This window comes from Calonectris borealis, chromosome 2 (genome assembly GCF_964195595.1).
Source record: "Calonectris borealis chromosome 2, bCalBor7.hap1.2, whole genome shotgun sequence".
NCBI lineage: Eukaryota > Metazoa > Chordata > Aves > Procellariiformes > Procellariidae > Calonectris > Calonectris borealis.
In genome coordinates, this window is record NC_134313.1 from 166302265 (window position 1) to 166327722 (window position 25458).

At 50.9% G+C, this 25458-nt stretch overlaps 1 protein-coding gene across 1 annotated transcript; it reads right to left on the bottom strand.

Moving 5' to 3' along the window:
* Nucleotides 1–2442: 2442 nt before the first annotated feature.
* On the bottom strand, nt 2443–24069 carry LOC142079768 (uncharacterized). Its single transcript, XM_075144514.1, has 3 exons — nt 22001–24069; nt 4410–5153; nt 2443–4352 (listed from the first exon to the last, which is right to left on the bottom strand). The coding sequence occupies exons 1-3, from the start codon at nt 23985–23987 to the stop codon at nt 2443–2445; spliced, it is 4641 nt and encodes a 1546-aa protein (XP_075000615.1). The 5' UTR covers nt 23988–24069.
* Between the last annotated feature and the right edge of the window lie 1389 nt (nt 24070–25458).

The following is a 25458-nucleotide window of genomic DNA, read 5'->3' on the forward strand; positions in this document are numbered from 1 at the left end:
AAGACATAATGTGAGTTAAAGAAATCGGGATCAGTTAGAAAAGGGGAGCTGGATAATTTATTCCTTGCTGTCATTTAATTCCCGCGAGAAAATCCCCAAACAAGGGACAAGGTGGGGGCAACCGGTCAGCGAGGGCTGAGCCTACGCCCCAGCTCGCTGTCAGAAATAGGGCAGAGCTGTGCAAAGATTACTGGAGCAAGAACATCTTGCACAAAAAAGCAAGCTTAAAAGGATACAGAGCTTTCAGGAAGCAGCAGTCTTCCACCATGACCTGTTTTCCAGTGAATGATTTAATTCCCTGCTTTTCATGTAGTAGTTTAGTGTACTATTATCACGGTCTGTTATCAGTCTGCCTATTTAGGGCTGATGAATTTACCGCCAGCGAAACAAATGCAGGAAAAAAAAGCCGATTAAAACAACAGAAACGCTGAAGGAAATCTTCAAAATCAAACAGATCTACTGGGGGAAAAAAAGAATAAAATGAAAATGGTCCTTAATTTTGTGTAACTGTCCGTTTGGCTCGTCGGGTGACCAGGCGGGGTTTGAAGACAAGCTGGCCCAGTTTTTGCAAGCCAATCGTGGTGTCTCGATCCTTCCGTCGGCTCCTGCCGTCGCTTTGTGGCATGGGAGCTCTTTGCCGTAGTTAATGGCAGGATATTAATTTAACGGGCAGGACTTAGAGCAGCAGGGGCTGCACTGGGGGACGGAGCGCAGGGCGCACGCCGGATCCAGCAACGGTGAGCGCTGCTAATGGCACGGAGGGAGGGGCATCGTTTCACACCCGGTGATTTTAATGGGGGGGGGAGCTGCTTGAGTTCCAGTTGCAGGTACTGAAAGTGAGCATTGTGTGGACATGGCGGTGTGCCTCGCCGCCTTCGCGCAACCTCGAAGGCGAAACCCGGTGGCTAAGGAGGGAGCGGGAGGGTGGAGGGTGCTGCTCGGGGCACGGGGGGCACCCAGCTCTGGGGAGGGGGTGGTGAACCCCCTTCTTGCTGTCACTGAAGCCAGCTCTGGCAGTCACGTCCAGGATGCAAAAGCAACTGAACCCCACCGGCAAGTCTGAAGTGGCACTTTAAGTGATGGCCCTGCAAAGCCCTTCCTTCTTCTCCCCCAAAACCACTCTGAACAGCAAGTTGGCTTGGCCAGGTGGCCTTGGAGGCGCACCTTGGAGGTGGCCTCCGCGTCACTAAGCTGGGTCAGAGGGGTCCTGTGGGACAGCACAGCCCATAGGCCAGAGTCTCCACACCAGACACGGGGAGGCTCATCCACACCCGTGGTGGGAACAGCCCCTGCCAACCCCCAACTCCACCCAGGTTGGTGGGGTGCTAGGAGCAACCTAACGCCTCTTTTTCTTGGCAGAGCAATTAAACACACCTTTTGCTGGTGCCACACTGGGGTCACAACTGCAAATGTGTGACACAGAGGACAGCAGTAGAGGGCTTCTTCCTACCTCAGCGCGGCTGTACACGGCACAGACCAGCTGTCTTCAGGTTTAGGAGCCACATCTTGGCATTGCAACTGAGCATGTGGTGCAAGAAACAGGTCTGGCAACCTCCCAAGCGCTGCTCTGAAACTGTGGCTGTGCAACGAATGCCCTCAACTCCATAATAAATATCACCATAATAAATAAAACCAGGGATTATCCTGCACAATCAACCCATGCATGAGGTTATTTTACACTAGGAAAAACGATGTCTTCATATAAACCCTGCGTTAGTTCCCAGCCAGGATCTCACTCTGGCTCTGCAAACCGTGGGTGGGTGTTTGTCCTCCACGAGGAGCGTTACTGACCTCAGTGGTCCTTCCCCCAGTGGGGTCCCCATCCCCGAGTCCTTTGGCCATGACATCCTCCCTTATTTCTGGCTGCAATTTTTCCACAGTAGCAGACCCCACGTGTCTGCAGGACGGCCGATGCTGGTGTCAGCTGCTAGAAGGCTAAGGACCAACGACGGTCTGCTCCGACTCCTGCCAGGAAGTCGGTCATGGCAAGCCTTGTAACGTTTGGTGAGATATTTGGTCCTTTTTTTTTTTATATAAAGCTCCAGCTCTTGGAGTCATGTGAATATATCCAAAATCACAGATTTCATTTACTTGCTTTAAAAAACTGAGCTTCTCAGCCTTCCTGTTAGCAAAAAGAAAAAAAAAACCTCTTGAGATGAGGACTCTTATATAAGATATAAAAAAGAAGCCAAGATATGTATTTATATCCCTCCCTCCCCCCCAAATTTCACATTGTCTCAGCCAGTTTTGACTGAGGTTTGATTCAGGGATTGCTGTCCAGACCCTCACAGGTTTTCCGCTCCTGGCTCCCACCAAATACCGTGAGATGTTCCCCAGGGAGCAGCTCCCACGGGACCATGGATCTTGGTGGCAGACGCAGCACCCCCATCCCCAAGTGAGCAGGCATCAGCCCTTCCCTCCCTGAGTGCTTGATTCTTGCCATCATGGGACCTGTAGGACCTCATAGTCATCAGAATCAGCCTCTGTCTTCACCACGATGATGGGGCTGCTGTGGCCACCCACTGGCTCCAGTGGCACATGGCCAGTTGCCAGGTCCTCAGGGGACTCCTCTCCCTCACTAGGAGGGCTTTGCTTCTTGAGGTGATTCCTCTGGTGCCTCCTGAAATGTCCAATGGTGGTGTAACTTTGCCCACAGTCGGAGCAGATAAACGGCCCCTGGCGGGTGTGAGTGAGCTGGTGCTTCATGAGGTTGGCCTTCTGTGAGAAGCTTTTGCTGCACTGGCCGCACTGGAAGGGTGCCTCTCCCGTGTGGACCCGCCGGTGGGTAATCAAGATCTCCTTCTTCTTGAAGTCCTTCCCGCACATGGCACACTTGAATGGCCGGTCCTTGGCATTGGAGGGCTGGTGAAGCCAGAGCTGGGCCCTGTTGGGGAAGACCTGCCCACACTTGCTGCAGCAGTTGAGCTCATACTTGGGTGATGAGAGCGATCTCCTTGTGGAAACCTCTCCCACAGACGGCACAGGTGAAGGGCCACTCCTCACCCTGGAGTCCAAGGGGAACTGGGGCTGGAGGTGGCTGGTGCTCCCGTGTGTGGACCTGCTGGTGGATGGTGAGGGGGACCTTCTGGGTGAAGACTCAGCTGCAGGCAGCACAGGGGAAGGGGCATTCGCCAGTGTGGGTGCAGCAGTGAACGATGAGACGGGACTTGTCGATGAAGGCTTTGGGGCAGGCGGCGCAGAGGAAGGGGTGCTCCCCAATGTGGATGCGGTGGTGGACTGCCAACTGGGCCCTCTGGGCAAAGCCCTTCCCACGCTCCTTGCAGGAGAAGGGCTGCAACCAACGGGGAGCTGCCGACAGGGGACAGCCGGGCTCTCCTCATCTTTGCCAGCCACCTTGGCATTGGCGTTGACTTTGGCATTGGCGTTGGCGTTGGTCTTTACACTGGCGTTGGTCTTGACACTTGCATTGGTGTTGGCATTGGCATTGGAATTGCTATTGGCATCGCTATTGGCATCAGTGTCAGCATTGGCGTTGGTGGTGGCACTGATGTCTTTGCCGCCTCCCTTGTCCTTGCCATGCTCATGGACGCGGTGGTGCTTGACCAAGGCGATCTTCTGGCGGAAGCCCTTACCGCAGGTGGGGCAGGGGAAGGGCCGGTCACCGGTGTGGATGCGCCAGTGGACGGTGAGGCGTGACTTGTCGCCAAAGCGCTTGCCACAGTCACCACAGGGATAGGGCCGCTCGCCAGTGTGGACGCGGTGGTGGGTGACCAGCTGGGTGCGCTGGGCAAAGCGCTTGCCACGCTGCCCGCACCCATAGGGCTTCTCCCCGGTGTAGGTCCGCTCATGCTTGGTCAGCTCCCCCCTCTTGGCGAAGCCCTTGCCACAAGCCCCGCAGTGGTGACCCTGGCCCTCGGCGTGAGCCCACTGGTGATTGGCCAGGTTGCCCTTCTTGGTGAACGTCTTCCCACACTGCACGCAGGCGTGGGTACCACCGAGGGTGGTGGGGGGCTGCCCACCCCCTGCGGCACTGGGGGTCTCCTTCTCCCACGCATGGACACGGCGGTGGTCCGTGAGGCCGACCTTCTGGCTGAAGCGCTTTCCACAGGTGGTGCAGGTGTGGGAGGCCTGCCAGGGGTGGTGACCCTGGTGGTCCTGCAGCATCTCCCTTTTGCTGCCAAAGTGGTCCCCACAGACTTCGCAGATGTGGGCATCGGGCCGCTCATGGGTCCGCTGATGCCGGATGAGGTGGATCTTCTGCCGGAAGCACCGCCTGCACATGGGGCAGGGGTAGGGCTCCTCCCCGGTGTGAATCCTCTGGTGGGTCACCAGCACTGACTTCTTCTTGAACTCCTTCCCGCAGGTGCCACAGTGGAAGATCTTCTCCCCCGCTGGAATGGATTCAGCCACAATGGCCCCGGTGGTGTCCCGCTGGGCCCCCTTGGTGCTGTGGACCTGCTGGTGCTTTACAAGGGTGATCTTCTGGCGGAAGCCACGGCTGCACACCCCACACTTGAAGGGACGGTCGCCCGTGTGGATCCGGTAATGGGCCACCAGCTGCGACTTGTCCACGAAACTCTTCTGGCAGCTGCTGCCCTGGTGGGGCCTCTCACCTGTGTGGATCCGGCGGTGCACGATGAGCTGCGACTTCTGGGTGAAGTTCTTCCCACAGTCCAGGCACTTGTATGGCCGCTCGCCCGTGTGGATTCTCTGGTGCTCCTTGAGTTGTGATTTGGTGATAAACCTCTTGAAGCAGCTGGTGCAGGGGAACGGTCTCTCACCCGTGTGAGTCCGGAGGTGCTTGGTGAGGTCCACCTTCATCTTGAAGTTCTTCCCACACTCGGTGCAGGCATGGGGCTTCTCCTTTCTCTCAGGATCACTCTGTGTGCTGTACTTCCTATGGCTTTCCCCATTGGCCTCCCCTCCAGCTCTGATGGCTTCTTGGTCATGCAGCTCTCCAGCCTGGTCAGCATCGCTCTCCTTCTCACAGCCTTTAGCCCCTATCTCCTCCTTATGGGATTTCTGGTGGGTCACCAGGATGCCCTTGTGCTTAAAACTGTCCCCACAAATCATGCAAGCGTATGACTTCTCCCGAGTGTGGCTGAGAAGTGGAGCTCCAAGAGCTCCAGCATCATCATGGCTAGCTGTTCCATCACCCGGTTCTTCAGAGGTGGGGGCCTGGGTGGTGTTCACTAGGAGAGGCATCACTGAGAGTCCTCCTGGCCATTGCCACCAGCTTTCCCTGCCTGCCAGGGCTGCTGGGAGGTAACGACCATGGGAAAGTGCCAGCGCTGGTTTGAGTTACGCTTCTTTAGATGAAAGCCTGTGTTTTCCTTCATGAGGGCTGAACCTGAGCAGAAACCAAGGCAGGTGTTATTGTCAAGGCCAACAGGAAAAAAAAAACAAAAACCAGACCACTTTTAGTGTGGTAAGCTGTCATATGGAAAAGAAAATAATAAATAAAAGCCCAGCCAAGCTTAGTTAATTCTAGTAAAACCAAAGGCCAAGAGTCTGTAAAATCTAGGAAGGGATTGAAGGGGGTTGCTGGAACTGCCTGGCATAGGCTGGAGTTTCTCCACATCTCCAGGTACTCATGACAAGAAACTGGTGATTTGGGGGCTGATCTCTGAGCAGGAACCAACACCACTTTTCCTTCAGAGGGGTAGTAAAGGCTGGTGGTCACAACCGTCAGGGACCAACTCATGGTCATCAGCACCTCTAGAAGTAAATCCCTCTCGGTGAGGGGCACACCCAAATCCATTTCTGGAGGATCCCTGGGGTGGTGCAATCCCTGCTCTGAGCCAGGATGACCAGACCAGGGGCTGGGGCCAGGGCCAGGGCCAGGTACATCCCATGTGGTGAGTGGTCACTGAGATCATCTGCACCTCCTTCAGTGCACTGGCAGAGAGGGACCTTGTGGGACCACAAGGGGAAAAGTGGAGGATGAGCAAGCAGCCGCCCATGTCTGGGACATACCACATCGCGCTCCCCGGCCTCCAGACAGCACCGAAAGCTCACATCTGTGAAACAGAACTGACCAAGCGTTGTCTGAGGCTCCTCTGGCTGTGCGAACCCCGTGGGGTTCCCATCCCTCAGCAGCTGCCCATTTATTTCTCTAGAGATTTTGTGTCACGTCCACCTCGGGGAGCAGACGGGGACATCTGGGTCACAGCTGCAGCCAGACAGGCTGGAGGCAGAAGTGAAACTCACACCGTTGTCCTCAGTTCCCTGTGCAGCACCAGGGCAGACACCGGAGCCTGTGCAAGGCTGCTGGGGCTGGTGGCCAGAAAGACATCTGAATGGTCGGAGAAGTCCTCCTGGTGTCCAGGAGGACAGCAAGGACCCAACCCCGTCCCATTGCCCTGTGATTGGACTGCTGAAGGTCCAGCTTTGCCTTGGTGCCAGCTTCCATTTGCAGGTTGTCACGCCTGACCCATGAAGGGTGCAGCCACAACACCACAGCATTATTGACCCATCTGCATGAAAAGTCCAAGCTGAAGAACCCCATTTGCCATAGACTTTCTTCATGGGAGAACCAGCACCAAAATTCCCCAAGAACTTATCTGGAGCAGCTCCTGGGGAGAGGTCTCTGATGGTGGTCCAGCCAACCAAAACTCTCTCCTCCCCTGCTCCTTGACTCCCAAGTGCCCCAAAGTGATGAGGCGTCCTGAGAAGCCCCTGTCCAACCCCTCAGAGCAAAGGGAATCCTGATCCAGCCATCCCAGCAGGCATCCAAGGCATTTGCGGCACCTCTGCTTCTTTCTCACCAAGAGAAAGGATGGGTGTTGGGTGAGATGTTCTCTGGGAACCGTTCAGGCTGAGAAACGGAGGTTGCTTTTACTCTCTGTGGCGACCAACTTTTCCGAGCCCAGAGGTGACTCCGGGCAAACTTTTCCCTCCGGCTGTTTTGTGTGCTGGGCTGTTTTTCCCAGAGGTGGCTGCACGTCAGCACAGCTGTCTGCATTTCACTTGTGAAACACGGGAATGTGAGCAGCTCCTCAGCTGTTGCTCTGCTCCTTTCACTGGGAATAACCCCCCCACCAGCGCGCTCAGACACACGCAGGCACAGGCAATAGGCAGGCACGGCTCCTCCTTGCAAGGAGGAGGCTGGACCTATTAACTCATTCCCACCCATGCCTCCTTCACTCCTGCAAGCACTTGTCGCTCAGATACCCCAGAAGCATCGTTTTTAGGCAGATTTTAAAGGACGGACGCCCCTTCCCATCTTGTGCTGCTGTTCCTGCTCTTTGCGTGTAGCTAAGCCCCCTGCTCCCACACCGGGCAGGACCACCTGTACCTCTGACTCCACCAGTCACCTCCAGCCAGGGGAGCAAGCCAGATCTCTCAGGCAGGATTCAGCCTGCGAAAGACAAGCAAGGTGATTTATCCCAGCTGGGACAGTTTGCTCCACCACAGCCAACCTTGACAAACCTTTGCAGCGGTGACCTCAACATCCAGAGATGTCCTGCCGCTGCCCCGGGATGCTGCGGGACACATGTAGACACCATGGAGGGGTTCAGCCCTGAGCATCCCGTCCTGGCCCCAGACATCCCAGCTCAGCCGATTACTGACCTGTCTCCCATCTCCCTCAGCAGCACGCGCATCTGGAAGTGTCCAAGTGTCATTGGCCAAATTTTCTTATTTCTACCCACTTTGAGCTCTTCTTCATCTTCCAACTACTTCGTTCATGTCTGCTGGTGCTGACTCACGGGAAGTCTGTGTCAGAGATGTAAAAACTCCCGGGGGAGGAGAGACAGAGGAAGAGGAGCTGGGTCAGGGAGAAAAAGGGCTTGGGGGGTAGGAAACAACAGCCCTAAAACCTCTCGGGCGTGGTTGGGGGGATCCCCTGCGCTGCCTCCCTGCGGTACCCCTGCCCGCCTGCCCAGCGCCTGGTCCCCGCGCAGGCGCTGCCTGGCTGCAGGCTGCTGGGAGCTGTAGTCCTCGGTGGGATGCGGTGGCCCGTTCGCTTTGGAGGATGGCTACGTTTGGTGACTGGGGGTTGTTTGGGGGAAATGCCGTGCCCACGCTGCAGCAGGCTGGAAATAGCTTTTGATTTACATTAGTTCTCTTTTTTAATTGCTATTTTTAGGCAGCTGAACTGCATTGCTTTGCATTAGAGGTCCCCATTACGTACCTCCGAGCCCCCACTGTGGACGCTTTCACTCTGTCCGTGTGGCTGACCCCCCTTAGAGTTGTGCAAGCAAGAAAAGCCATCCTCTTCTCTTCTTCCATGACCTTTTTGTCTGTGGATCTCAAAAACACTTTGCAAATGGGAAATGCGGTGAGGTGGCTTGAAAGGGGATGTTTGGTGAGGCAGTGGCAGAGCCCAGGTCTGCGTCCTCTGCTAGACACGGCGGAGGGGGTCTCCACCCAGTGAGTCCAAGAAAATTGATTCCTCCATGTGTCTGTGAGTCTCCTTGTGAGTCTCCAGCTCCCAGGGGAGGCTGGACTGCCTGTTCCTTGGTGCTTTGTAGCAATTAGCAGGCTGCCTGGATTGGGAGCCTGCTGGTTATAACCAGCAGCACTGATGCCTACAGAAATCCACAGTAACTCCATGGTCCTGCCAGTCTGCGTCGCATAGCAGGTCCTGGAGCATTTGGTGGCTGCTGGACATATGATAATTTGGGGTGATGGAAAACCCAAGCCATGTCTCTGAAACAAATGGCGATGTTCCTGGGCACCGGAGCACAATTTTCTCAACTCTCATGTCTTTACCTGAAACTTTTAGCCTGAGTCAGAGCTGGAGCAAGGGATGAGTCCCAGGGCAGAGCTGGATGATGCCAGCCTGAATGGAGTTTAGGTGTATGGATGCAAGCCAGCTTGGTGCCCTCAGGGCTGGAGAAGTGTCCTCGGCTCAGTTACTCACAGACACAGCCACTTTGCCTGGCTGCTTATCGCTAGCACCTTGCAGACAGCAGCTTGGGTAGTACAGGTTAAAGTGTTGGGGGGACACGCTCACAGAATTAGGACTTTTTAAAAAAATAATAAATTTAAAAAAATGAAAATCATTGTACAATAAAAAAGGAGTTCAGCCTGTGTTGATGGTTGCATGTTTTGTGCTCCTTGTGTTTTCTGATTTCACATATGTGCTCGTTTAGTAGCCAAACCAATGTCTCCTGACATCCTTATTCAGATGAAATGGGTTCACAGCTGTTTCAAAGCATGATATGGGGAAACAGAAGAGAGGGATGAGGGTGTGCATCTGACATAGGTTGCTTGTGGGATTTTGTGTAGATCCAAAGTTTTGCCTCAGTTTCCCCATCTCCAAAATTGGGCTGAAATACTGTAACTGTTATTTCTGGTTTTTACGTGAATTTAGTATCCTCAGGGAAAAAATGTTATTATATCCCATTTTTGAAACCTTGGAAAAAACATCTCCAGTTTTCCTTGACCTTTTGGGTAGGAAGTTGGACCCTCTGCATCACCCTGTGTCATACTCCTGGCTCACAACTGCCTCGCCAAGTGACCACAAAAAAGAGTGACACTGACATTCTCTTTGGTTCTCTTTTCCCAGTTACAAAATAGAGAAGAAGGACAAAAGGTGGATGTTTTTATGTTCTCTTTTTTTTTGTTTGGGTTTTTTTTTTGGTTAAGGAAGCGAGGTGACACAGGCATGGGGAGCAGCAACTTCATGCTCACTTAGCAGTGAGGAGCCTCTGAAAGGGGAGTCCTGCTCCTTGCCACCGTCTGTGCCCGTGCTCCTTTGAATGGGACCAAGTGACTGCAGGTGCAGGATGAGTCAATTTAGCTGGATGACTTGGGAAAACCCTGAAGAAAAAAAAGGAGAAAAATCCTTTAAAACTTTCCACTGCTCCAGGCAGCTGAGTCCTCTTTTCCATTTCTCCCACCCCAAACTCTTAAGGTCTGCTCTCATTTCTTTTGCAAATGTTATGGATGTAGGACAGGTAAAGACCTCATGGAATGGGATGGAAGAGCAAAGGGTGAGTTAAAGTCTACCTTCCACAAAACTGGGCAGCAAGGACACAGCTAACTAGGTGGGGAGACAGACACAAGAGGCAAGGGCTGGAGATACTGCAGCTGCCATTGATCTGCGAACAGATTCATTCCAGACTTTGCAACCATGATCACTGAAAGTAAGGTATGGTCCTCTTAGTTTTTATTAGAAGCACAAGAAAAACAAAATATAATGTAAGAATACAGATGGACCTCAGTCTGATTCTGCTGGGTCCTGGACAAGGGTGGGAATTTTTTGTTACTCTCATCCATAGAGTAGGAGAGGCCCAGAGGTGATGACAGCCGAAGCTGCAGAGCACAGGCTGAGAGCTTGTGTCCCTTCTGGTCCATGGAGAGGGACAAGTTTCCTCAGAAGGTGATTCAAGGGCAAAAACCTTAGTCAGATATCTTGAATCACCTCCCAAAGAGCTTTTCTCTCTATTTTGACAGGTGGTGGAGGTGGGGGACATGAAGAAATCCAGATGCATGGTTCCAGGTCTGAAGAGAAGCAAAGTCCCATCAGTGTCACTGATTTTCACCACCCCAGGTCAGTGGCTGCCAGCAGGGATCCTGTGTGACCTTTACATTTGCATTCAGCCCGGCCACCCCCAACGCCCTCTCGTCATCCAGACACTGTGACCACGGAGAGGAGAAAGCACAGCTTCTTGTGGAGATGAGCAGCCTGGGCCACCTTTCATAGTGGCCCACTATATCCTCACTCTTTACTGGGGACCTGCACCACCTGGTACACCACAGTGAAGGTCTCATGAGGCTTGGCATGGATCTCCCTGCCCTGGGGATGGTGCCTCCTTGGCCTTGCTTGTCTTGCTCCTTGCAAAGGATGCTGCTTGGTCCTGATGCATCTCCTTCCAACCCTGTAGACAACGTTGGACCTTCCTCTGGTGGGCTATGGGATTTCTCTTCTTCAAGAAGTTCTTCCCACATGTACAACGCTGATACACTTGTGTGTCTTCAGGGCTTGGTACAGGGTACCTCCTCACAACGCTTGGTTTTTTTTCTTCTCCTTCTTGCTTTCCTCCCACTGGCTTTGCTGGTGGAGTGTCCTTCATGCACCCTTGCCTTTGTTTTTCCCACACGAGGTGTACAGAACTGTGTACGTGTCTGGAGGGTCTGGAGGCCACGTGGCCATGTTCTTGGTTCCCCACTTTCCCCAGAAGAGTGGGCTGATGTGCAGGGCCAGGTGCTTTGCTGCCAAGGAATGAATGTTTACAACTATTGTGTTTCCAGCCAGCATATGATTATTCTTGTCTTTATTCAGCTTGGTTAAGATTTTTTTGGGGGGGAAGCTCTCAGTTCTCCTTCCTCATTTCAATTCCTGGTCTGGTTCCTATTTTTAGAATCCCTTTTGTGATGCTTCTACTTTCTTCAAACCACCACACTGTAAATCTGCTGGGCAAGGCATGAAGTGCCAAAGCTGGAGAAAAAGCACATCCAGAACCGTCATTTATGGAGTAAGTGCTTGAATTGTCCTAGCTAAAGTAAAGAGCAGGAACTCGGGCTTGATGTAGAAAGAACCAAACAGAGGTTGATATTGGGACTCCTGTGTTCAGCCCTGGGCCCTGGCATCTGCTCCTGCCTCTGCTTCAGTACATTTCCAATGTAAAGGATTATATATTTATTTTATTAGGAAGGGAGAGTGAGTGGTTTTTTCCCCTCTTTCATTCCTGCCTGCTACTTTGGTTGCAGCCAGCCATGGGAATACAACAGGCTTGGTCACATCCACTACCCTTTCTTGCTGTTGCACTCTTAGAAACATGCTGTTATTTCCGTCAGAAGCACTTATGCCCCTTATTCTTTCACCCATTTTAATTTAAGCACTTAGGAAATCTCAAGAGCCCTTTATTTCGAGTAGACTCGGATGAATATGTGGTAGTATCTGATCTGTCAAACCAAGAGTTTGTTCCAGGTAAACGTAAAAAAAAAAACAATCCCAAGCATTTTTCAACTCCTTTTCCTGGAGGACTGTCGTGGTTTAACCTGGCAGGCAGCCAAATACCACGCAGCCGCTCACTCACTCCCCCCACCCCCAGCGGGACGGGGAGAGAATCGGAAGGGTAAGAGTGAGAGAAACTCATGGGTTGAGATAAAGACAGTTTAATAAAACAGGAAAAAAAGGGAAAATAATAATGATAATGATAAAATATACAAAATGAGTGATGCACAATGCAATTGCTCACCACCCGCGCTGACCGATAACCAAGTAGCGATCGGTACTTCCTGGATCACGCCTACCCTTCATATACTGAGCATGACGTCACATGGTATGGAATACCCCATTGGCCAGCTGGGCTGGCTGTCCTGATTATGTTCCCTCCCATCTTGTGTACCTAGCTCAGTCAGCAGGCATGGGAGCTGTCCTTGGACTAGGAGGGCACTTAGCAACAACTGAAAACATCAGTGTGTTATCAACATTCTTCTCATACTAAATCCAAAACACAGCACGAGGAAGAAATTTAACCCTATCCCAGCCGAAACCAGGTCAAAACCAAACACAAATCTAAACAAATCTTTGAATATCTTTTACTTTCACTCCATAATGAAACATTTTGTGTTAGGATAGTGTTGGCTCCTTCTAAGGGAAAGAAAAGCACCTCCTACCTACCAAAATGTAAAACTTGCATTTATTTTTGAAGTAAGGAGATTGAAAAAATTTCAAAAGTTTTTTCTGGCTTTACAATTAGTTGTCCTAATTATCCCCTTTTCTGTCAGCCTGAAGAATTCATGAATTTGTAGTAAAGTGAAAAAAAATTTCAAAGGACCGGAAAATTCCTTTCCCCCTTCACATTAAAATGCTTTTTAGCCCCTTTCCAGCTTATGGCCAAAGATACTTCCAGGATGAATTCAGGACTTTGACTCCTTGGCTGGGATTCAGCTCAGAGTTAAGATGCTTAAATTCACCTAAATTCAAGTGTATCCAAATTATACCGATGGAAGCAGGAGACCACAACTGAGGGACAAGTGCTTTACCCCCAGCTTAACCCACCATGGCCTAAGCTTTAACACTGCCGAGGAGCCGGAGCATTTCTAGGAAGCCACGCAGAGCTGGGCTGGGTCAGCGATGCTCGACGGTAGTCCTTGGCCGTACCACCTTGGACAGCATCTCTGGTGGAGCCTGACCCACTCTTTGTGGTGGTTCTTGTTTTCCAGAATTAAATACCTTCATACTGCTGAACGAGGGATTCACATGGGCGGAGCTGCACACGGAAGACTCTGGGTATAGAGGGCATATTCAGACTGCACAGATGTATAATGCTACTATTACATGCCTGCTGTCCAAAATTCCCCTGCAGGCTGGGGTTAAACCCTGGGAATTGTCTGGCTGAGGGCAGCAGAATGCCTTTTCTCCTCAAACTCGGCATCTGGCTGACCATACTGGCATGCAATACCAGCACAGACCTCCACAGCCCTGTGCCGCTTTCCATGCTGGCTGCTTGGCAATCCATTTGTGAGAAGCAAGCCGAGTGGAGTTAAGCAATGTTAGGCTTTGCATTAGTGGCTGAGCTGCTCTGAGCCCCCAGCATCTGCAAGCAATTTGGTGAGCAGAAAGGGGCCCCCTTATGCTGAGCTAAAGATGGATCAGGCTTATTACTTGCATGGAGATGTTAAAATGAAATGTACACTGTTCTTTTCTTTGCTACAGACTTTGTCCGATATTTAACAAGAAAGTCTACAGGAGATAAAAGAAGTCCCATTCTGACAGACAGCTAATCACAAGGTGTCCTTGTTAATTCAGCCCTGGGAAACACAAGAATGCCTAGCATAAAAGGCAAAGCGAGTACACTCAAGGAACATTTGATGAGGATTGGGAAATACCCCATGGAAATATTGGTGGGAATACGCTCTCCCATTGAGGAGAAATATTTCCAGGCACCAGAGAATCTCTCCAAACCCTTTCTCTTTCCCTGCTGACTCCCAGTGTCAGTGTAGCAAAGGAGAGCGAGGCAGTGAATGTCCCAGCTGCAGGAACAGCCCCCCCAGCCCCGCTTACCTTACCTTCACCAAGGTTCAGCTGGTTGAGAGTTTCTCAGGCAGACAAGGTCTTGTTAGCGAAGGCAATCCAAGCCTATCTTCCGCAGGCCTGCCTCTTCCCCAGCTCTGTCCATCCTCCATGGGACCGAAGTGCTGAGCCAGAGCACACCCGTGTCAAAGGTTTGCAAAAACTACCCAGAAAAAGAGGAGAGAAAGGGGCTCAAAGGGAGGCAGGCAGCGCTGCAGGAATCGGGCTCCTAGACCATCTGGGCTGGGTGTGTCTGTTGTCCCTGGGAGCATTCCTCTTCTCCAAGACCGTAAGACAGGGAAAGGGTTGGGAAAGCAAAGAATGAACAGGTCCTGTTTGGAACAGGAGCTCCCCATGGAGCTTTAATAGAGACAAGCAATAAGGAACATCTATAGGGTCCGGAGTGATTGCTACCATACACCACTTTATAGACAGGAGGAAAGTCTCAGAGAGATCAGCTGTGCTCCACCTGTGCTGCCTGCAGAGGGAGCAGAGGGATGCTGATCCGTGACTCGTTTTCCCATATTTCCAGTTACATCCATAGGTCTGGGGTGTGCGTGTGAGCTATCTGATTTTGGGTGGTCCATCCAAGGAAATTCATCACAAGCTCCTTAGTTGCTGATCACACCTGAACCCTTAACTGTGGACAAAGGCAGGCATGCAAGGGGCGGGTTAGTGCGTTTTGCAATTAAAGATCAGCTTACCTGATCTTACCTGTAGCAGTGACCGCACGGGGTTTCACGCTCAGGAAACGAGCTCTCCTGAATTATCTTTCCTTCCTGAACTTCAGCTCTTGCGCACAGATGCAGGCAGAGAGGCTTACACGTGCTTTTGGGAACACCGCGGTATCTGTGTGCCCATGCAGCCCCCCTCTCTCCTGCTGCCCCCCTCTGACAGCCCCACACACCCTGTCTCTGCGTCTGGGAGCAGTGAGGGCTGGCTGCTCCCCGAGGGGTGGGGAGCCATCTGGGACCCTGCACAGGCAGTGCCCATGAGGTGCGGTCTCTCAGGGGCTGGACATGGCAGGCAGAGGTTCCAGCTGGGCTTGGTCAGGGCCATTAAGGCTTACTGGTGCCTTCAGGACCCTGATGCTCAGCCCAGGAAAACAACAGCAGACGATGCTTTGAAGAGAGGAACAAGAACTCAGGAAGGTGCCTGAACACCCACAAACTCTTTCCTTCCTCACCCTGCCATGAGCAGTGAATCAGCTGCATCACCCAACTGGGGGCGTTAATGTAGCCTGGAGTCATTGATAATAAATTAATGTCCTGGTTTCGGCTGGGATAGGGTTAAATTTCTTCCTAGTGCTGTGTTTTGGATTTAGTATGAGAAGAATGTTGATAACACACTGATGGTTTCAGTTGTTGCTGAGTACCCTGATAGTCAAGAGCATTCAGCTCCCATGCTCTACCGACTGAGCTAGGTGCACAGGATGGGAGGGAGCACAGCCAGGACAGCTGGCCCAGCTGGCCAACGGGGTATTCCATACCATGTGACGTCATGCTCAGTATATGAAGGGTAGGCGTGTTCCAGGAAGTAGCGATCGCTACTTGGTTATCGGTCAGCGCAGGTGCTGAGCAATTGCATTGTGCATCACTCATTTTCTATATTCTATTATTATTATTATCATTTTCCCTTTTCTGTTCTGTTAAACTGTCTTTGTCTCAACCCACGAATTTTTCTCACTCTTACCCTTCCGATTCTCTCCCTGTCCTACCAGAGAGGGGGGGAGTGAGTGAGCGGCTGCGTGGTATTTGGCGGCCTGCCAGGTTAAACCACGACAATTAACTTAATACAAACAGGCAAAGCTTTAAGTAAAATTTGATCTGGATCTAAGACCTTCCCGCAGGGAAGCCTAGGTTCTCGTGCTGTTTCCCAGGCTCTGTATCTCTCCTTCACGTTATTAGATCTAATGCACAACTCATTTTTGCCATCTGACCAGAGACTTTACAATCACCTCTTCCATACTTCACATTCTCCCCTTCTCTCACTGCACTGCAACCTACCCCAAGCTAGTTAAAGTTATTATAAGTGAACTCCATCTAAGTAACTCTTGTGGTTTAACCTGGCAAGCAGCCAAACCCCACGCAGCCGCTCGCTCACCCCCCACCCCCCACCCCCCGGTGGGACGGGGAGAGAATCAGAAGGGTAAGAGTGAGAAAAACTCGTGGGTTGAGATAAAGATAGTTTAATAGAACAGAAGAGAGAAAAAAAAAAAAAAAAAAAATAATAATAATAATAATGATAAAAGATACAAAATGAGTGATGCACAATGCAATTGCTCACCACCCGCGCTGACTGATAACCAAGTAGCGATCGCTACTTCCTGGAACACGCCTACCCTTCATATACTGAGCATGACGTCACATGGTATGGAATACCCAGGTGTCCCAGCTACGGTCCCTCCTCCCAGCCTCTGCATTTGGTAGAGCATGGAAGCTGTCCTTGACAGGGCACTTAGCAACAACTGAAAACATCAGTGTGTTATCAACATTCTTCTCATACTAAATCCAAAATACAGCACTAGGAAGAAATTTAACCCTATCCCAGCCGAAACCAGGACAGTAACACATTCTTTGTCACAAGGTTTTTTCTGCTTCTTTGCCTGTCCACTCTGATGGGGAAGTTTTGGGCCCTGCAACATCGGCTGAATAAGCATGTGCCCTTGACTATGTACAATGCACTGCAGCTCATCTGTGCAGCAAAAGGCTCTTGGTAAGCTCTGCCTGCAGCCCTAGGCCAACACTTTGAGCAGTGACTAGGAAAATAACTACTTTTCAGGGCTGCTTAGCTTGTAGTCCACAAGATCAACATTTAGTTTCCTAAGGCCTTTCTCCCCAAAGTGAGGTCACATCAGTGCTGTTCCCAGCTCTCCTGCACAGACTGGTTTTCTGCTCTGCAGACATGTCTAAGGGCGAGTGAACTTCAGCAGAAGTTACTCTCCTAGCAGAAGTTGTCTTCTACGTTCAGACCCTCACTCTTCAGTCTGTTTTGTTCTTCAGAGGCCAACACACATGTAGAAATGAGAACAGTTTGTATCTTATTCCACTTGCAAAACATCTTATCCTATTTTTCAGATGATGAAAAAGCAGAAAATCTTATGACTTGGTAGGGAAGGATCTCCAGAACTCTGCTTCCTACTTCTGCCTTCAGTTTGCCGCGACTTGGAGGAGTTTGGTGTCCTTGAAACAGCAGCTCCCCCGGGAAGAGACCAGACAGAAGCAGAAGAGACAGAAATCAGCTTGGGGTAGAAAAAAAAGAGTGAGCAGTGGGGCTCTGCAATGTCCCCCATGGGGCAGCAGTGCTTTTACAAAGGATAGCAATGGGCTGTAATCACCTCCTGTGCAATTAGCAGCCCAGCACTGCTCACCTGACCCACCCCATCGCAGGGGTTGCTCTTGTCTTCAAGCTAACACTAACCCTAGAAAAGGAGATCACAGATTTTTCTATGACCTTGTTCAGAAAATCTGCAGGCGGGGACTAGTCAGAAGCTTCGGTCCTTTGATGGAAACCTCTCACCTTTGCTTTGTTCCAGCACAAGAAATCACTTGCAAGGGAAGGACTGTGCTTTGGGTCAGGAGATGGAGGCAGTGGCTCCAAGTGTGCCTTGGCTACAGGCAATTCAGCTTGGTAACCTGGTCCCATGTGGTGTTACCTGGTTGCATGACTTTGGCCCTGGATGGGCCATGAGAGGTAGCTAAGGTGGCGGTGGTGAGTAAATACTCCTTCCCCATGGAGGCTGCTAGTCAAAAGAGAACAGATGAAGCATGTGTAGAAGTATGTGATATTGACTGTCCTGTTGCTCACCCAGTTTTCACCCTGGTCTTTTTCCTCTCTTCACTCTCCATCTGAGGGGACACCAGGCTCCCTGCGGTCTGGGATTCTTGAAGAAGTTCTCATGGGAACTATCACGTTCTCAACAGGCAAGTAAACATCCCAGGGCACTTATGTCGGAGCAGATGTTTGCTCTGGCCCCAAAGACCCTCTCATTCCCACCATACCAGAACACGCTGAGTGCCAATCAGCTCCACGCCTCCCATCGAAGCACGAAATGTGCACTCTTGCGCAAGTGCTCCTCAACACGGCCTGTCTCCATCTCTCCTCCAGGCAGGCCATGCTGAATGCTGGAGACAGAACTGATGCTGAGATGATACATGGAGATAGTCAATGAGTCAATGAGGTGATCAAAAAAAGTCCTACAGTCAAATTCTTCCTGAAATCCACAGAAACAATGCGCTTGGCTAGAAATAGGACAGCAATTGTCTCAAGACAAGTCCTACCTGACCCACTGTGCAAGACCAGAAGATTTCTTTTTAAAAGTCATCAGAGCTTGGATCTCTCTTTGTTGACATAACTTTTACTTTGATTTAATTCCATTGGTTTCAGCTTGACCACGCTGAATTTACTGTATAGACCTGAAGGCAGAATCAGACCTTGTGGGCATCCTTTTCACTTAGTGACTGAAACTGCTCGGGAAATGCTTCCAGATGTGGTTTTCTGCATAAAATCTGTGCTGTGGAGAATGGGGCAATGTTATGGATTTTTATCATTTTATTATTATCTGGGAGCCCATTTAATGGGTTTAGGGAGAAAAGGATGAAGGTTATTTTGCTACTGGGGGGTGAGGATTTGGCTGTGTTCAATCCCCAGATAAATCCGTTTTTTCTCATGGAGCTGGGATTATTCCATGGTCCTGATCCAAAGCCAAAACAACTGTCAGCAGCAGACACTAGAGCTGGCAGCCCAAACTATCTGCCAGGCATCTCTTTGGAGGTGTCCTTGAGAAAGTCATAGTGTAATGTCCCAGGCAGATCTTGGTGGTACCCAAGGAAGACTCTCTTTGTACTTTGAGCATTGTGCTCCCACAGGTAGGACACTGTGTGGAGTTTATTTAGCTGATGGATGAAAACACCCATACTTAGGGCATCGTTTCAGTTTCTCACACCATGGTGTCTGGTGTAATTTGAGATTCCCTTCCTGGCCTCCAATTGCTCATCCAGCAAGGTCAAGGCCTCCCATAAAGCCTATGTCTTTCTAGCCCTATGGAGACACCTCAGGGCACTTTACACGGTACCTATGTGTGGGTCACTGACTGGAGCCCTGGGGTCAGTATGTGGAGGTCTGAGCTCTCAGCATAGTTGGTGGAGAGCTGGTCAACGCAGTCAGCAGAGCCTGGAGGGCTCTTCACCAACAACATCCATTTGGTTACCACTGGTACGAATCTTGCTCTGGCATTGTTCACCTGCTGCATTGTGGGTAGAATGTAGTGTGGTTCTCACAGTGATAGCTTATGAAAAAAAAAGAAAAGAGCCTCACTTTATTTCCTTTTTTCTTTAAATACTTTATTGAGGAGATATTACAAACTATCAGCCCTGATTTTCCCCAGAAGCTGGGACACCCACACTGGCCATGGTCAACGGTGGAAGATCCAGTGATGTCCAGGAAAGCTACTGACATTGACTCACTGCCCTCTCTATGTGCAGGAACACAATAATACAACTGGCAAACCTCTCATACCAGTTCCTCTTCCTGGTAAAAATCTCTACGGCCCTGCACTAGGCTAATGAAAAGGAAATAAATGCCAGCCATCTGGTGACTACTTTCTCCCCTCTGAAGGGCTCTGCTATTCCCCTGCCCCTCAGCAAGCCTAACAGAGTCTGTTTTGCTTTGTTAGTTTGGCTCAGCCATATTCTTCCCAAGGAACATAGTTTCCCAGGCCTGCAGTGAAGTATCTACCCACCATATGGCCCAGACCCATTTTTCTAACAAGGGTGTCCCTTAGACTCCCCTAGATCATTCTAAACTTGTTGTTTTCTCCTATATGTCTTCCTTTTCTGTCCCAGAAATGAATCTCCACCAGGTTAGAGGGATTAGAGGGGAAGCTTCATATCAATTTGGCTACGGTTTATAGGTGAGAGGACAGAGGTAGGCTCCTTCAGAGGTTGTCAGAGTTGTTTGAAATCACGTCCTGGGCCTGATTATATCAAAGGCTGAGAGAGTCCAAACACCAAAATTACTTTGTGCTTTTGGGGTTTGACAGCTTTACTCAGTGTTGGGCCTGAGCCACTGCATCAAAACACCTCAACCCAGTGGTGTCCAAGTAGCTGGTAAAGGCAAAGTTCAAGTGTAATTTGTCCTGTTCCCTTCCTTCCCTCCATGCCTCAGTTTCCCTGCCTGGAGACACAGCTGCTCCAGAGTAGGCAGTGCAGACAATCAGCAGCTTGGGTCTGAAGCATCATAGCAGGTAGTTGTCCAAAGACATACTGCATGACTTCCAGATAGCTCCAAGAGAATGCCACTGCAACATGTCCTGGGAGAAGGAAGTGTTGTGTGCCTTGGGCATGCAGAAGGGGCTTTTTTCCTGCTCAAAACCAGAGAGTTAGAGCTACTATTTCAGCATGGAACATTTTTTCACTTGCCTCTCGGACTCTATGTATTATAGCAACGCAACAAACCCTAATATGCGTCTTTGCTCTGCAGTGCCCAGGTGGCCACGTAGCAGCGCTGCAGAGAAATCTTAGGGAGTGACTCAGGAGATTGTGGGTTCCCTCCACATCTCTGCTTCACCAGGGACTTTCAAGACACAGAGATCCATCTGACCAGGGAACACTCAAACAAAATCATCTACCTGAAGGGAGATTGTAGTGAGGTGGGTGTTGGTCTCTTCTCCCAAGTAACAAGCGATAGGACAAGAGGAAATGGCCTTCAAGTTGCGCCAAGGGAGGTTTAGATTGAACATTAGGAAAAATTTCTTTACTGAAAGAGTGGTCAGGCCTTGGAACAGGCTGCCCAGGGAAGTGGTGGAGTCACCATCCCTGGAGGTATTTAAAAGACGTGTAGATGAGGCCCTTAGGGACATGGTGTAGTGGGCATGGTGTGTTGGGTTGATGGTTGGACACGATGATCTTAGAGGTCTTTTCCAACCTGTATGATTCTATGATTCTATGATCAGCAGTGAGCAATAAAGACTGTTGAACTGTCCATGCTTTTGAGTAGCTGCACAGTCCCCTTTACACCAGGAAGAGGAAAGGAAAACATCCCAACAGGGAAATAATTTCCAGTTCTGTAGTCCATAAAATCTGAAGTCCATAAAATCTGAAGACTTTTTCAACTATTCCTGCTGCTTGGTTTGAGTTCCCTAAATCATGCCCAATAAAGTCAATATCCTACCAAGAGCTGCACAGTAACAGCTAGGGAAGCAGGTGCCTGAGAACCAGCACCAGTGTCAGCTCAAGCTGATGAAGTCACCAATGCTTCTGGGACTTGTGGTGGCAAAGTCACCTGCTCATCCGAGATGTAACACTCGGTGCTAAGAAAAACCATTCTCATTTACATCCATGCCGTGGGGTTGTGGGGGCACAAACCGGAATACAATCTGCTGGTCTCTGGGCTACCTTTGGAAAAACAGCAATTGATTTTGCATAACTTACTTTTAGGGACCTGGCTTAAGCCAATCTGGGAGCCTGGTTTGGAGGATTCAAGGCTTAAAACCCTGGTCTGGTTGGCAGTAGTTTCTCCCACGTCTGTACCACCCAGTTGACTGGGGTCCATCAGCCCAGTAGGATCAAGGTGTGGATCAGAGCTACTTGAGGGAGAAGAAGAGAGTTGGCCCTTGCTTTAAATCCTTGCCTAGATGGGAGAGGTTCCTTCAGCTTTCTCACAAACACAGTAATGTAATAAAAATAAATCCTACCTGGCTATGTATCGCCCACACAAGACAATTTTGGCATCCACAACTTTGGCAGCCTTTAGAGGCACAAGCATACCATTATGCAGGATGCCAAGCTCTTATCTCTCCATCTCCAAGTGCTCTGAGGAGGCTTGGCTCTCCAGCCCCATCCCACAGCTGTGAGCAGGTGATATCCCGAGGGTTGTCCTCAGAAAAGCTGCAGAGGACTGGTTTCCAGCAGTCCTCTGCCCCCTCAATCTCACTGTCCTCTCAGGTTGACTTCCCCACCCCCAGATACTGCACACATGAGGTGAGCAGAGTTTGTCTCCATCCCTCCCCTTTCCCAAAGGACTTTCCCCCAAGAGCAGGCACCAGACCCGCTCAGCTCTCCTCTTCACTCTTCATGGGGGCCAATGCTCTCTGTTCAGTGTGGTGGGGTCCACTGCCGGTCCTTTTGGTCTCCCCTTGTTTTGCGCAGGGAGCAGTTCCTTCCCGTGCATGGATTTTCTGGTGCCTCCTCAGGTACTTCTTCAGCCGGTAGCGCTTCCCACAGACCCCACACTTGTAGGCCCCACCTCGGGAGTGGAGCAGTTGGTGTTTAATCAGGTGGCGCTTCTGGGGGAAGCATTTCCCACACTTGGTGCACTTGCAAGGCCCCATGCGGACGTGGATTGTTTGGTGACGGAAGAGGTTGGCCTTCTGGTTGAAGGTCTTCTCGCACTCAGGGCACTGATAGGGCTCCTCCTTGGTGTGGATCCTCTGATGCCGAACCAGATTCGACCGCTGGGTGAAGCTCTTCCCGCACTCGGTGCATTTGAAGGGCTCGCTCATGTGGACTCGCTGGTGGCGGATGAGCTTGCGGTTCATGCGGAAGCTCTCCCCGCATTCGCTGCACTTGTACGGCCCCTCGCTCGTGTGAATCTTCCTGTGTCTGGTCAGGTTTGATTTCTGATTGAAACTCTTCCCGCACTCAGGACAGGGGAATATCCGTTCACCCTTGGGAGCTCCTTTTGCTGAGGGATCTTTCTTGGACATGGATTTCTCTCGGTTCTCCACCATCCCCTCTTTGGTGGACTGATAGCATTTCTTCTGTTTCCTCTTTGGGCTCTGGCTGTCCTGGTGGTTGGCCTCTACACCAGGTTCCTCTTTAATTTGGATCCTCTGGATAGCACTGAGGTTTGGCTTCTGCCCATAATACATCCCAAACTCAATGCTTTCCTGTGGTTCTTCCTTCACATGGAGCACCTGGTTACTGACTTCCCATTCATGATGCCCATCAGCATCTTCCTCCTTTTTAAGCTGTCTTCCCTGTAAAGCCATCAGTGGGATCTTTGGATCAAAGAGCTTTCCATAGTCCAGGTTTTCTGGTGGCTCTTCCTTGATGTAAAGTTTCTGGCAGGCTATTGCAGTAATGTTTGCTGTGTCATCAGTGGGTGGGTGTGGTTCCTCTTTCATTTGGATTTTCCAAGGAGGGCTTTTTGGATTAGATGGGTTTCTAGGTATGCTACACCCCTGGGCTACATGTCCTTCGTGGGATATATTCTCCAACATATTCTCCTCTGACCTGAAGGCAAAATCAGGCTCCTCTTTAATCTGGATGACCTGGAGAGACGCACCATTGATGTGTCCCTCGAGTGGCTTTTGCTTAGCATGGTTCCTCTGGTGGACGTTGAAATACCGCTTGGTGCTCAAGCTCTTCCCGCACTCCGTACAAATGAAAGGCCCCCCGCGGAGGTGTATCTTCTGGTGGGCCAGCAGTGTGGCACTTTGCCCAAAGCACCTACTGCAGTCAGGGCATCTGAAGGGCTTCTCCCTCTTGTGGATCTCCTTGTGGGCAGTGAGGGTCCCCTTCTTCACAAAGCTCTTCCCACACTCAGTGCAGGCGAATGGCCTCTTCTCCCTGTGTGTCCTCATGTGGATATTGAAGTAGATCTTTGTGCTCAGGCTCTTGCCGCAGCGGGCGCAGAGGTAGGGACCACCCTTGGCGTGCGTCTTCTGGTGGGCGGCCAGGCATATCTCCAGGCGGAAGCAGCGCCCGCACTCCCCACAGCAGAAGGGCCTCTCTCCTGTGTGGATGCTCTGGTGGGTTGTGAGGTGGCCCCGGGTGGTGAAGCGCCTCCCGCACTCCCCGCAAGTGAAGAGCTCCTCTGCCGTGTGGATCCGCTGGTGTCTCCTCAGGTTTCCCTTCTTGCTGAAGGATTTGCCACACTCCTGACATGGATGTGTCTTTAGCACCAGGCGCTTAACTAAGTCCTTCATGGCAGCAGCACCCTGCACCCAGCGGTGCGTGATGGGGCTGCCAAGCAGCCAGCAGGAACGAAAAAGCCAGAACGTTATGGGGATGGACTGTCTGGGAGGATACAAAAACCGTAAGGACGCACACATCAAAGTGTACTTTAACGGATGCACTTTATTCCCCGTAGGGGAAAGGGTGCTTCTGCTGTAGGCCAGGCCAACAAGGAGCGTGTGGTCTTCCTCATTGCTCAGCCTCCTTCCACCTCAGCTTGCAGATGCAATGTTTGTAACTCCGTCTCCTGCCTCCTCTGATCTCCTGGAGAGGCTTCCCTGGCATTCCTGGAGACTCGAAGTGCCAGACTGAAAAAATAAAGGGAAAATTATTAAGGCATTATCTCTTCTCCACCTCCTGTGTTCGCTATGTAAACACAACGGGTGGCACCTTGGCTGCTCCGTGGGAGACTCAACCTGAGATCTTTGAAGCCACAGGCTCAGCTGGACTCCAGCAGAGAGCAGGAACAGGCTAATTTCTCCTGGCGATGGGGGATCTGTGGTGCACTCGCTGCTGCGATGACACTGAGGTTTCGGCTCTACTATTGCTGCACTAGTGATTTACGCTCAGAAAAGTCCTCTGTCCTTTGACGAAGAAGATATATAAGTAAATAAGTTAATTAATTAATGCGCTTTGAGGAGTGACTGTGCAGCAACCAAAATCCCCAAAACCTAGAAGAAAACCAAACTGGGCACTATTTGCAAACTGGGATGTGCTGCTTTGTACTGGCAGATCTTCATGCACAGGAAAAGACAGGTCAGTGGTGTCCTCAGCGGGCAGCTGGAGAAGTGAGACAAGGAAACTTTAAGTGACTTTGTCCTTTTCAAGAGGGTTCGACTGGGTACCGACGGCTGAAGGTGCTGATGCCAAAATCACCAGTTATGGGGCAGGCCACCAGCAAGGACATGGGTTGTCAGTGAAATCTGTCCCTGGAGGTCTGGGTCGCTGGGAAGGCTGTGACTGAGAAGATGAGTCCCTGGGAAGCCTGTCACCAAGGTGCAGGGGCCTGGGGAGGGGGGATGCCGTGGATCAGGGGACAAGCGATGGGAGATGTGGAGTATAAACATCCAAGCACAACTGCGATGCAGAGTTTGCAGCTACACGCTCCTCAGGGGAGAGAGGTCAGGGCGGTAAATGAAGCGGGCAGCTATGTCAGATTTCAGACAGTTATAACAGGGAAAGTTCCTTCAGATTTAGTTGTGTTTCCCCTTCAGCTAACCCATCTGGATCCCCACCGATGCTGGTAAAAGCCACCACTGAAGCACAACGGTGCTCCTGTCCAAGCCGAATTCTCCATGCTGGTACAGAGGAACCACAGGAAAACAAAAACAAAAACAAAAACAAAAACCCAAAAATAACGACCTGTAAAATTATACTGAGCCAGGAGAGGCAAAGCACACCCACTTGGAGCAGGAACTGGGTTTGGTGTTTGCTCGTGGAGCGGAGACTCGGAGGGGGGCCAGGCCCCCTCCCCAGGCGCGGGAGCAGCTATGCAACACCTGAACAGGTTTGAATTCAGCAGACAAAGCCTCAGCAGCAGCCAGGCTGGAAAGAGTGAACTCAGAAAAG

Excerpts from the sequence above, each read along its gene's own strand:
- LOC142079768 (XM_075144514.1), bottom strand. The coding sequence starts at position 23,987 with ATGTGTGCGTCCTTACGGTTTTTGTATCCTCCCAGACAGTCCATCCCC. Across the intron at positions 5,154-22,000 it reads AGCATTGGCCCCCATGAAGA|TGAACACCACCCAGGCCCCC; the intron begins GTGAAGAGGAGA and ends TGCCTCTCCTAG. Across the intron at positions 4,353-4,409 it reads AAAGCACCAGCAGGTCCACA|CGGGGGAGAAGATCTTCCAC; the intron begins GCACCAAGGGGG and ends AATCCATTCCAG.